The sequence below is a fragment of the Musa acuminata genome, chromosome BXJ1-6 (assembly GCF_036884655.1).
Source record: "Musa acuminata AAA Group cultivar baxijiao chromosome BXJ1-6, Cavendish_Baxijiao_AAA, whole genome shotgun sequence".
Lineage (NCBI taxonomy): Eukaryota > Viridiplantae > Streptophyta > Magnoliopsida > Zingiberales > Musaceae > Musa > Musa acuminata.
The window spans coordinates 38,302,017-38,314,857 of NC_088332.1; the positions used below are offsets into that span (position 1 = coordinate 38,302,017).

The 12,841-nt window shown below is 41.7% G+C and overlaps 3 protein-coding genes and 1 long non-coding RNA gene across 5 annotated transcripts; 2 read left to right on the forward strand and 2 right to left on the reverse strand.

Moving 5' to 3' along the window:
• Positions 1–2,794: 2,794 nt before the first annotated feature.
• LOC135676853 (carboxyvinyl-carboxyphosphonate phosphorylmutase, chloroplastic-like) lies at positions 2,795–6,448 on the forward strand. Its single transcript, XM_065188504.1, has 7 exons — positions 2,795–3,101; positions 3,193–3,266; positions 4,704–4,786; positions 4,885–4,909; positions 5,041–5,060; positions 5,161–5,310; positions 5,894–6,448. Exons 1-7 carry the CDS (start codon positions 2,872–2,874, stop codon positions 6,248–6,250), a joined length of 939 nt encoding a protein of 312 aa, XP_065044576.1. The 5' UTR covers positions 2,795–2,871; the 3' UTR covers positions 6,251–6,448.
• LOC135676856 (uncharacterized) lies at positions 6,038–7,099 on the reverse strand. Its single transcript, XR_010514445.1, has 2 exons — positions 6,950–7,099; positions 6,038–6,834 (listed from the first exon to the last, which is right to left on the reverse strand). It is a non-coding gene; the product is annotated as an uncharacterized LOC135676856 (long non-coding RNA).
• A 150-nt stretch (positions 7,100–7,249) lies between these two features.
• LOC135676854 (photosystem I reaction center subunit N, chloroplastic-like) lies at positions 7,250–9,867 on the forward strand. Its single transcript, XM_065188505.1, has 3 exons — positions 7,250–7,706; positions 8,754–8,879; positions 9,675–9,867. Exons 1-3 carry the CDS (start codon positions 7,407–7,409, stop codon positions 9,768–9,770), a joined length of 522 nt encoding a protein of 173 aa, XP_065044577.1. The 5' UTR covers positions 7,250–7,406; the 3' UTR covers positions 9,771–9,867.
• Positions 9,868–11,628: 1,761 nt separating this feature from the next.
• LOC135677814 (NAC domain-containing protein 104-like) lies at positions 11,629–12,814 on the reverse strand. 2 transcript variants are annotated; one of them, XM_065190222.1, is made up of 3 exons: positions 12,502–12,814; positions 12,148–12,428; positions 11,629–12,057 (listed from the first exon to the last, which is right to left on the reverse strand). In XM_065190222.1, the coding sequence occupies exons 1-3, from the start codon at positions 12,662–12,664 to the stop codon at positions 11,908–11,910; spliced, it is 594 nt and encodes a 197-aa protein (XP_065046294.1). In that variant the 5' UTR covers positions 12,665–12,814; the 3' UTR covers positions 11,629–11,907. The 2 variants fall into 2 exon arrangements, with proteins under 2 accessions (XP_065046294.1, XP_065046293.1); XM_065190221.1 differs by having other exon boundaries at positions 11,672–12,428; positions 12,502–12,794.
• Positions 12,815–12,841: the final 27 nt, after the last annotated feature.

Below are 12,841 nucleotides of genomic sequence, written 5' to 3' on the forward strand. Positions count from 1 at the left end.
ATTCTTTTGAGAAATGAACACACACACACACACACACACACACATATATATATATATATATATATATATATACACTCAAATAAAAATTAAATAACTATCGACAACCCCTCTCATAGAAAAAAAAAATTATCCAAAGAAAAAAATATGAAAGAAAATTTATTTTTATTTTATTATGAGTTTTTCTTTTTCTCTTTTATTATGTATTTACTAAACTATCCACAATGATACTATCTGATTTGAATGTGATTATCTATCACCCATTAACATATTTTTTTTTCTCTATTCTTCGTATTGGCAAAATGCTAAGAACATGTCAATAAAAGTTATTGATCGAAAATCTCAAATTTGGACTTGGGATCTCTTAGATCATGCATGCGAGTGGCATGGGGATCAGCTAAAGATTCATCGCGATTCAATATTATGATGGTTGAATTAGTCACGTTCTTGATAGTTTATCATAAGATTTTCTAACAGTTATCTCGATCATTATGATGATCAGAATAATTTAATATTATGATGCATGTAATAAATATTGGGTACATCGGTCAAATCATTTTCTGTAAGTCTGGTTGTCTGCTGCCTGACATGGACTTATCATCTACTTGACATCCAATATATTATATTTCACTCATAAATAGCATATATTGATGTTATCATTATGAAGAATATAACCTCTCTAATTTGCCAACGTATAATGATGATAAGATCAAATTAGGCTCAAAATTAAATATGAGTTTTTCAAGATTTTATCTACATTTTTTTGGTAATAATTAAATTCAACTGAATTCTTTTTAAAACTTAACTTTATAAACAATGCAAAAAATTAAATATGAGATTTTCAAGATTTTGTCTACATTTTTTGGTATTAATTAAATTAAATTAATTCTTTTTAAAATTTAATTATATGAATGATACTTCATTAATTCTTTTCTTCTCAAAAAATGGGCATCCAAGTTGGATCCTACTGCTCCCATGTGGCATTCCTGACACGCCACGCCTCAAAGACCGTACGGACCAGCTCACACCCGTTCGTACCCACTTGCGGTAGAGTCGTGTTTGACGTACTCGCAGCCCACGTGGCTCACCGCTCCCTCCGGGCCCCACCTGTCAGGTAAGCTTTCGGGGCCATATTAAATCCAAGATCTACATCATTCATTTGGTACATTGTACCTGGTCGCGTCCTTGCGAATTATTGGATCCGGTCCCACAAAGCACATGGTCCACGAGGGAGGCAAGAGACAGATCTATCTGATTTGGTGAGCTGGCACAACAATGGCGTCGAACATGATGTCTTTTGTCCATTATAATGATTGCATTGTGTGTATCTTCGCAATTATGCCCCCAATTTTAAGTGGCAATCGTAAATTTCCCACTTCGATTTCTCGATAGCCAAACGCCACACCACGCAATTTATTTTCCTATTTTAGAATTCATATTCTCCCGATTTATGTGATGAGTCATTCGTTCCCCGCAATAATTGACCGATGTGAAAGGTGATAGGCGGTCAATAATGATAGGACGTTGGACTTATCTGCACAGGTGGGGCTCGTGGCATGTGAAGCAGCAGAGTTGAGAGCGCAGCCCACTTATCTCCAACGAATGAGGCAAATCAAAAGCTATCTCCTGCCACAGACATTTAGTTCGTGACGGCTCTTCCAACCCACCCACAGGGATTAATCACCGTGCGCAATTCTTAAACGCCATGTGTCGCCAGACTGTGAGCACTCGTAGGAACGTGCGTTGACGACAATAGAGGGTTCAATTAAGATAAGGATGACACGTCGTCCACGCTGGCCGGCCAGATCACATCCTCCTGAGTCAGCCCTTCCAAGTATACCTCCTTATCGACCGAAGTAACTCGACGATGGGGTTTTTAGATTTTGAGAGACAGGGAGGGAAATTATCTTTTATTGTGATCGCTCGTGGAATCTTGTGGCGGCGATTCGCCGGTCCACCGTTTCAATCGCTTATCAGCCACGGCGTCGATACACGCATTATCTTATTGGACGGACGAGACGTGACGACAAGATAAGGTGCGGTCAAGTGTGCCACCCGAGTTGGCGAGCTGGCGAGGCGCAATAATGGAGGTTCGTGTGTGCCGGATTTGCTACGATTCCTGGCACGACTCTCGTCATAGAAGCCATCATGTGCGCGGTCGTAACGGGCGTCGTGAAAAAGTTGGGACGGGTGTGCGTCAGTGTCGGGGCCCCTCCCCCATGTGTCTACCGCCTAATCATAGATACGGAATTGAGACTGACACTCTCGATGGGCCCCGCCGGGCTCCGGTGTTCTCTCTCATCAGAAGGTAGGTAGCTGAGCTGGTGGCTCATAAACGAGTACGAAATTTTTATCGAATTTATTATGCGTATTAATAATATGCCTTGTCACGCCGGGAAACTCACGTCTACCGTCGGTAACTTTAGCAGAAGAGTATTGTGTTTGTACCATGAAGCTTTATTTTTGGAATTTTTATATAAAAAGGTAATAAAATGATCAATTGGTCGATTAAGTTTTGTAAAATCAACTAAATATGATCAATAATGATAGAGGGGATGTTTGTAATAGGTTAAATAGTCAATTACCTATTTTATATAGAGGAGAGATACACCTAACCAATGCCTTCCTTACGGGCTCTCTCTACCGCATCGGACGGCTACGATTAGATCCTCTTGGACAATGGAACGATCTCAGCCCTTGGCGTGGGGCCATAAGGAAGTTGACGGTCCTCCCCGGTGAGCTAACGCACACCTAATCTGAGCCTTGCGCGCGCTATATAATAACGTCTCTCCACTCCCTCTATTCTCCGTCTTCGCTCCCTCTTCTCCAAGTCTGAGTTCCGAGCCTCCTCCCCGTTTGCGCGTGAGAAGAGAGATGGCCGACTCCTCCGTCGCCATTACGCTGAGGCCTCCCACCGCCGCCGCCGGGCCTAGGAAGACGCGCATGCACCGCCTCATCGAGGAGGAGGGCATCGTGCTGATGCCAGGGATCTACGACGCGCTCTCCGCGGCCGTCCTCCAGAGCTTGGGCTTCCGCGCCGGTTTCGTCTCCGGCTACGCCGTCTCCGCCTCCCGCCTCGGCATGCCAGACATCGGCCTCCTCACGTATCTCCCTCTTACCCCCATCTCCCCAGCCTCTCTCTTGCTCGGCTGGTTTCTTTCATCCATATATGACTCTTTTCTTCTGGAACGTTAGGCCGCCGGAGATGGCCGACGCAGCTCGAGCAATCTGTGCTGCTGCTCCTAATGTTGCATTCATCGTCGACGCTGGTAACGATCTTTTTCCACTGGGGTGTTAAATTGCTTGCTTCGATTGCATTGCTTCAGTTTTTTGTCAATCCATGGTCTGCTCTGTTAGTGTTGGAGTAGAATCAAACGATTGTGGGTGTGAAGACCAGAATCACTCTTAAATGGAGTTGTTTTGTCTTTGAATTTGAAGACGATTGGCCATGATTTGAAGAGACCAGTAAGTATTCGATGTGATTGGGCATGATTTATGGTGCTCGATCAGAACTCCTAAATCAACAAGTTCAGCATAATGTCAAAATTCATGATTTTGACATGATAAACTTGTTTGGGGATATCGTGAAAGGTAGCTTTGATATGAGCAGAAATTTGTGGACAAATGCATCGAATGGTAAGTTTTATGTGCTATTCTATGCATCCTTAGTGTTAGGCTGCTCCACTTTAGCATGGAACAGCTTTAGGTTGGTTTGACTGCAGCTAATCTTTTGGCATTTTGTGGCTCTGAGTCAGGTTTTGATGTTTTCTGTTTGGATCATATTGAAAATTTTTAGAAAGTTGAAGAAAATATGAAAAGTTGGAGAAAAGGAAGAATCAAGAGAAGGAAAGTTTAGCATCGGTAATAGGGAAACAATGTTAACTTCATAATTATGCTATTCATGTCCTTGAGGACCACACTAATATCCATAGTACTATTTCAACTAGTTCTTCAATTGTTTATATATAGATGGGACCAGTGCTAGGATGTGACAGATTATGGTCCAACAAGTGGCTACAAAATATTAAATAAGATGGACAGAATGTATCTTGGGGATTACACTTTGTAGTTAATGTCCATCACAATTTATTCTCACTCCTTGAATTCCAGAGTGGTGAGATCTTGTCAGGATTTAAATAGACCTACTGATCTGATAGATCCAATGCTACTTCAAACTACTAATCCGTATTTCTATATGTTGCATAGAGCATGAATTTAAAAGATGAGAGTACGGTTCCACTATTCCCAAGCAACCTATGCCTGCAATGGATATTCACTGTAAAGTCAGAATGGAAAAGGGTTATGGTGCAATGGAAGAAGACAAGAAGGCTGTGTTTCAGGATATAAGGCATTCATGGTCCATTATCTGTGGTGGAATCCAATTTATCACAAGAAGAAATTGTTATGAGCCTCTTATCCTCATTTGAATGCAAACTTATCATATCTGACACATGTAATTGATTGTCATCCTCATGTTGAGAAATCCTTCATCTGTCACAACTGCAACCTCTGATTATGTATATGTAATTAGCCATTTGAAAGCTCAATCATTCTGCTTCTGTCCAAATTTAACCTACACTAACTTGCTGAGAAACATTTCAATCAGATCGGCTATGTCATTGTCTGTTTCACATATTTTGCTCAGAAAATGTCTACTTGATATATGCCACTTGGTTTATAATTTGTTTTCTAATGAAATATTACAGATACCGGAGGTGGCAATGCTCTCAATGTCCAAAGGACCGTCAAAGATATAATTGCTACTGGTGCTGCTGGCCTGTTTCTCGAGGTACCATGATGACTTGCCTTCATGCTTGGAATTGCAGTCTATTCTGATTTGGTCCTAACTTTGAGAGCTAACTTTTTCTTCTTCCACATTGATTCCAGGATCAAGTTTGGCCAAAGAAGTGTGGTAAGAGAACATTAACCTTTTCTTATAGATTACAGTTGTATTCAACTTTGGTTTCTATATGCTACTCTTTCACAGTAGTTTCTTATGGAACCTCTCTGACGAGTTCTTCATTTTTTATCTTCGGCAACAAGGACACATGCAGGGTAAACAGGTAACAAGCTGGAACATACATATTTGTTTTCTTTCACCAACACTTATCGTGTAATGGAAATGAATGGGCACTGAACCTTGCTTTGTGTTGCTTGTCTTAGGTGATACCAGCTGAGGATCACGCTGCAAAAATAGCAGCTGCAAGAGAAGCCATTGGCGATGCCGACTTTTTTCTTATTGCTCGGACTGATGCTCGTGCAACCGCAGGTGGCCTACCTGAAGCAATTGCTCGGGCTAACCTCTACATGGAGGTATCAGATCGATAAATTACTGGGTTTATGAAATCTTATTTGGCAACAAGAAATATCTCTGTTTTCCACCGTCGATCTTGCCTCACATATTAATCAAATGAAGTTACATTATAGTCCTACATAAGTTTTATCTCTGTATGCTCAATAGGCTTAGAATTATATCATGCCTTGAGGCTTGGAAGCAGCTTCGAATGTTTTCCTTGTTTTCTGGGGACAAAAGTTAGTAGGCACAACATGTTATTAGACCAGAAAGGAGGGTCACTGCACCTTGCTGAACAAAACCTTAGATGCAGTAGCTAATTTCTGATAATTTCTCATTTATCATGTTTTGATCTTTCACGTTGAAAAGATCAAAATTCATACTCTCATGCTTCCTTAGCAACATGAGCTGTAGAATCTTAAGAACTTACCGACTAAAGCAGTCAGCGAGACTGTTAACACAGTGCCTTGATCAGTGTATGAATCAAGCAGCAAGGTCCAAGATCAGTGAAATCTCTAGTACTTGATACATGCACGGTCCACCCTGTTGATGTGTGTGTAGAGAAAGCGGCTACTTAGCCATTGGCTCTTTGACTTGATGCAGGCAGGAGCAGATGCCTGCTTTGTAGAGGCACCAAGGAGTGACGACGAGCTGAGAGAAGTCTGCAAGAAGACCAACGGGTTCAGAGCTGCCAACATGCTCGAAGGCGGGTTCACGCCCCTGCACACGCCGCAGGAGCTCAAAGAGTTGGGCTTCCATCTCATCGTGCACTCCACCACAGCCGTCTATGCCTCTGCTCGTGCCTTGATCGACGTACTCAAAGTAATGAAGGAAGAGGGTACCAGCAGAGGCCAACTCGACAAGCTCACCACATTTGAGGAGTTCAACAGCTTGATCGGATTGAAGACTTACAATGAGACCGGAGCTCGATTTGAGAAGTTTCGAGTTCCCTCCAACTAAACATTGGAAGGAATTCATCAGTGATGGATGTGATGGCATCATCTCCATGAAGCATAGCTATTAAGTAGGTTTATTGTGTCTGTGCTCTTGTTTAGCTTCTAGATTTGATATTCTTGTGAGGACTTGAGCTACTACTGTGAGCTTTCTCTTTCAATAAGATCGAATGAATATTAATAAGATGAGACAATAATTCAACCAGTTCTTCCTAAAAAGTTTGCTTGCTACTTTACTTGTTGATGGCCATTGCTCTCCATCTCCAATGAGTTGATTCCTCTTTTGTAGTTTTGCTATGAATAACTCAATGATCACTCAGGCTATGATTCTTTCCCCCTAAATCTGCAGAAATGATATGGTTGGATAATCTATATGAGGCACCTGTGAGATCAGCCAGAAGCAGGAGTTGCAATTGATCTCAGCATCTGTGCTATCTACATATGCAGCATGGTTCTTTTTATGTTTGATTTCATTGCCAGTGTCATGAGAAATCATTATTTGGTTCCCTTGACCTGAATCATGTCAGATTCTGGAGTACAGTGCACAGCCTGGATTACTTACTAGATGAGCTGATCCTTCTTGTGGATTACCTGACAAAGTATCAGATCTGAGCAATTGGTGCCACAGAAGAAGAAGAAGAAGATGATGAGAATAATATGTTGAGCATCACAGAAATTGGGGGCAAGAATCAGAAACCAATCAAACCTGACCAAAAGCAGAGGCACTAATTAATTCCCTCACCGAAGTCATTTTTCTCTCACCATATCCAGCTGACAAAATCTTATCCAGCAAAAGATTAATTTCTTCTGGTGATTGTTCATCAGAGTTCAGTGCATCTGATTGATTTAGTTTGTGGCCTTTCTATCCTTGTTTGTGAGGATGAGATGCCTCGAAGTTTCAGAGGTCCACATCAGCGTGTGACCATTTTCCAGGGGCCCCACCATGCCTCCTCTCCACCAGCCAATCATATTGGTGGGTCCGAGAGCGAGGAGATGTGCCAATAGGGCGCGAGGCAATCTCACCTTATCCACACTCCCACCACAATCACCTCTTCCCTCCCATCTCCTCCTCCTACGCTCACCCGCCGCACCTACTCGGGCACACACCCTTAAAGCCACCGCCGCTTCCATCTCCTACGGTAGTTGCATCCCGACGAGCAGAGATGGCAGCCATCAACTCCAGCGTGTTGGCGTGCAACCATGCGCTCTCCGGCGCGTCTGCTTCGAGCTCGAAGCTCATCTCCGCGCCGTCTTCGCGCGCGCAGGCTTCGGCTTCATCCCCCAAGTTGCCGGTGATCAGAGCCCAGCATGCTCGTGCAGGCGAACGAGAGCAAGCGACGAGGGAGGGAAGGAGAGCTGCACTTGTTGGCCTCGCTGCTGCCCTCTTCGCTACGGCGGCTGCCACCTCACCGGCCGATGCTGGCATCATCGAGGAGTACCTCGAGAAGAGCAAAGCAAATAAGGTTTATTACTGATGCTTATGTTACGCTGTCTCTGTATCGTATTTTGCATGAAAGAAATAGGATTTGGTCATGCATTTAATGTTCTACAGTTTCAGGTAATCAAAAGTTGGTATTGAAGCACGGAATTTGATTGCTCTTAGCACCAATAAGCATAAATAGATCTTCGATTAATGAATGTTAACAACCGCTAAGTGCAACTAGTGCATCTATCTACTGATCTTTAGAGAAATGCACGCTATCATATTGGTTCTATATAATAGTTAATTAACTTTTTTACTTGTTTTGTATGCTAATCCTAGTAAAATCATTTGTGTGAAACATCTTCAAACTTGTTGATGGAGATAAAAGCATTGCGAGTTGCAAGATTTTATGAACTGCTTTAGGAAGTAGTATCTAAGATGGGGTAAATAACTAGGGGGTTGTAATTGGATCTTTCTGGATTAGAGAGGAAATCATGCATGAGATATCTTTTTAGTAGCATGATGGTTCGGAATCTTCAATGCTGAACAGGCTTGATCCTGTCTGTCTCTCTCAAAAAGAGAAAGAAATTGAGAGTAGAAACTGATCACTCTGAAGTTTTGTCTGTTTGGAGTAGTCGCTATAAACTGTAATCAATCGATGAATTAATTTGTTGTTTAATTCTTAGTAATTTGTATTCGAATAAGGATTTATAGCAGAATTCTGCAATAGAACTTAATGCATTATCATTCCATGTCTTCAAGTGAATGAGTTGTTAGAGAAAGCTTTTCTAGGACATGGCAACCAAATGTTGGTTAAGACTATGTTTGTGTATGAATTGTTGCAGAGTATCATACTTCTTGACTATGATTGACTATCAAAATGAAATCAAGAAAAACATTTTTACGCCAAACTTGGAATCGTCGGCATTAAAGTCATAACTGCAATTGGTAGCTGGTTCTTTAATAAAGAGTATCAGCCTGAATTTTACTAACTCTTAAAGTTTATCGCTCATGTCATTTTAACAGAGCTCGGAATGCTCATAGAAATTCAGTTTTGCCTTGAAGCCACTGATGAAATCTTCTGCAGGAGCTCAATGACAAGAAGAGGTTGGCCACTAGCGGTGCAAATTTTGCACGCGCATACACAGTGGAGTTCGGCACATGCAAGTTCCCTGAGAACTTCACTGGTTGCCAAGACTTGGCAAAGCAAAAGGTAGTGAGCACTTCTAACACTCTCAATTTGCCTATTTGCAACTTTCATTCGATTTTTCATGCGAGTATAACATTTTGCCAGTGACAGAATCTGGAACGTTTAGACATTTGTAAGGCTTGTTACCCCAGAAACTTTTATGATGTGTTATCTATATCAGGCACAAGTTATTAAGACCTTGTAATAATTATTTTCAGATTTTCTATCATCAACTATGTTAACCTTACCATTTCTTCTTTACTTATTCAAGTCTTACCTTACTTCCGGTATACTTATTTGCATATTATTCTGGTTTAGAATCGTGAGTATACATATAGACTAATTGAATCATTGTTTGTATAACGTGATTGCTTATGCCTGAACTTTTATGGCACTTACCTTAAGACTGCTGCTCTGTGTTCCATCATAGCTTATTCATTGATTTGATTTCTCCTTTTACTACAATCGGTGGCAAAGAAAAAACTTTTTTATTTTTATCTGCTAGATATATTTTTATTTCTCTTTTCTTGATGCAAGATAGTGATCATTGTCTAACTAGGACAGTTCTTTGTTAGAAATCTTACTTTTAGTTCTCTAGCTGTTGGCGTGCCACTTAGACTTAATTAGCAGCTTCACGCGTGCCAAGCTGAAACCACCTGACATCACGCAATTGCTTGAATGTGAAAGCCAATTCTCTTTTATTCTTGGTGATGAATTTTCTTTTCGACATGGAAAGCCTGTGAAGCTAAAATTCATTTACATCTTCTATTTTGTATTGTGTTTCTTATCATTCTATTCCTCTTGTTCTTGGAAATGCAGAAAGTGCCCTTTCTCAGTGATGATCTGGAGATCGAGTGTGAAGGCAAGGACAAGTTCAAGTGTGGATCCAATGTCTTCTGGAAATGGTCAAAATAGAAGAAAAAGCGCATGTAATCCTCGCTCTATGTACCTTAATGACTCTCTCTGAACAATTTATTTTTATTGTATCTCATCAATCTCTGTCCGTTCTCTCTGCTGTTTTTCTCCTACTTTGTGCCCTTGTTTAAATTTTTTTTCTAGCACTTTCATGTTCTTTATGAACTATTACCATAGATCAAATTTCAGAAACAATCAACATGGAACATTGGGATGGCTAAGTACTTCAATAAACACTATATATGGGAGGAGAGCCAACAATGATTCATGCTTAAGGCCTTGAACATGATTCTACAAAAGCTGCCATGATGTGTTGTTGGAATTGTAAGGACATGTTATCATCCAATTGTACTATTACAAATATTTTCATCCCTTTTTGTTGCTGGTTTAATCTAAATGTCAATTATGCATGCAGCTAGCAAATAAGGATGTAAATACTTTGCAACTTTGATGTTAAATGAAGATTAGATTTTGACTTTGATCCAATCTTACATGGCATCATCATACAAACTAGACCTTTAGTTGTTGTGCAAAGCCAAATCCCCAAATCATCTCAAGTACTTTTCAACCTAATGTTTGCTCTTCAGAGGGAGACCCTTTCTAACTCTTTGCATTGGCTGATCCACATCAAGTTGGACATGAGTTTAGGACATAAATCCTAATTAGTTATGTAGCTTGTCTTTCTGTGATGGAATGTTGTCTCCCACTAATCACTCTCATTGCTCGCTTAATCCGCATCTTAGAATGATTAGTCGCAAAGCCGAAAAGAAGATCCTCAAGTGTCATTCTCCTTCCTTGCTTTGTAATCCACATTGTTAGAATGATTAAACACAAAGAAGATACTTAATCGCCACTCACACCTTTCGCAATCCACATCATTAGCAGGATAATTAGATGCCAACCTAAAAGAAGCTTCCTTGTGTCGATCTCAAGCCCATAGCTTTCATGAACACACACATTGCTCTCATGAAAGCTAAAGCGAGACAAGCAAGGCCCCATGCCAATCATCATGGCAACAAACCCTACTCCGGAACTCTCATGTCCATGTCTAACCCAAACCTAATTCTCTGATCTTAAGTGAGACCAAGAAAATATTTTACGGTATGAAAATTATTATACACGGCATATTATGCGATTGGGTCGCGTTAGGATTAGACTAGGTTAGGTCACGAGATGGTTAGACTCGAGTTGGATTTGAATTATGACATGATCAATTTAGTCGTCAATCCGAATCATGACTTTGTTCATACTCGACCCATTTTTTGTATCTAAGAAGGAAAAGAAGTTTGACTAATCAGGGAGAATTTTAAGAAAGATAATATTTATATCTCATATATTATATATCATTCCACGTTGTTCCTTTGAAAAAGACTATATTACAATGCATCTATTGAGACCCCTTTGATGGTTATGTCAACTTTGACTTCTTTATATGGGTGACAAATACTTAGTAAATAGTTTAATAGCTGATGGTCAACATAGTTGACAAATGTTCATAAGCAGTTTAAGAAGCTAAAATATTTTTAGGAAGCTAAAATAGCATATACAGTAATTTAGTGAAGATCGAACTCCATATACTATCGAGTCTCGATTGATCGAAAATAATAATCATATAAAATCTTTTTGGTGTGTCATCACAAACAATTATACTATCTCATCTCATCCAACGCGAATCTTTCCCTCACACTAATTATTGGGAAATCTAACACTTGGATTGGATGAACTCAAGTCCAATCATACTGGTGTGTGTATTTGGTTCCATCCATATATAAGTAGGAGTTTGGTAGTCCAAAGCTTATCACATTGACGACATCGACAGCGACATGCTTGCGTGAGCTCCACCCTCCTCTCACAACAATAAGCGAAGCCAACTCCATTGCTTTTGTCGCACAAGATTGCCATCATACACTTTAAAGTCTACAAACGTATCATGAATGCCATGGAGACACCATTGACGATCGATACACAGTGCAGTAGAGTTAGAGGAAATGGGGGAAGAGCGCCTCATCATCACTTGGGCGAGCTCTGTGTTATTGGAAGCGACAGATGTGAGAAGAGTGAGTACGGCATATACGTGCATGGAGTGTTGGCGTGGTTTCGAGGACTCTCTGGTCGGCCTTTGGGGGTTGCCATGTTCTCAGTTCGGCAAGCTCACTTCGTCGAGATCATCCAGGGATAAGAACACCTCGTCGAGGCACGACAGCTCGGTGCCGCCGCCGCCGTCGTCGTGCGCGCTCGCCTGCGAGCAGCACTCCTGTGCGCGGCATATCACCCATTTGTTGAACTCCTGGGTGGTGTAATGGAAGAAACTCGTGTTAGCTACGAGAGCCGAAGAAGAAGAAGATGGGGAGGAGGACGAAGAAGAAGAAATGGTTACTGGTTGTCCTCTCTCCCTTCTGGTGCTGCTGCAGGTTGAGCTCCCACCATGAACAGTAGCATCCAGCAAACGGTACTCATGCATGAGCCAGTTGGTTTTGATGCCGTCGGGAGGTTGGCCGATGTAGTATTTGAGCGTCGTCTTCACACCGACATCCTTATTGCCGCTGATTACGACCTCGTCGGTGCCCACTGGATTCCAGTATCCACTGACCGATGCTCTGTCTTCGCTTCTGCTCGTGAAGAAGTACCAACACCTGTTACCTCCTTGAAACGCTTTACCTAACAGGTCACACACCACGTACATCAGAGAGAGAGAGAGAGAGAGAGAGAGAGAGAGAGAGAGGGGGATCACCATGGAAGTTCCATGGATCACAACGATGGAGATCGAGAGTGGGGATGATGTCGGGATGGAAAGGGAGGAGAGCGGTCTTGCGGTAGAGGAAATGGACGACGAGCTCTTCGTCGGAGGGGAAGAAACGGAAACCAGGCGGGAGATCCGCAGCTCCTTCTCCCATGGCTGGTCTGGTACAAGAGAGAGCAAGGAAAAGCAGTGAGCAGGAGAACGAAGAGAAGATGCGGAGGCAAGCATTTATAGGCGATCAAGCAATTGGCGTTTGGCAGTCGGTGTGATTCTAATGGCGTTAGAGAGACGTGCAAGCGAAGAAGACCACATCACAACAATGGAAAGCATT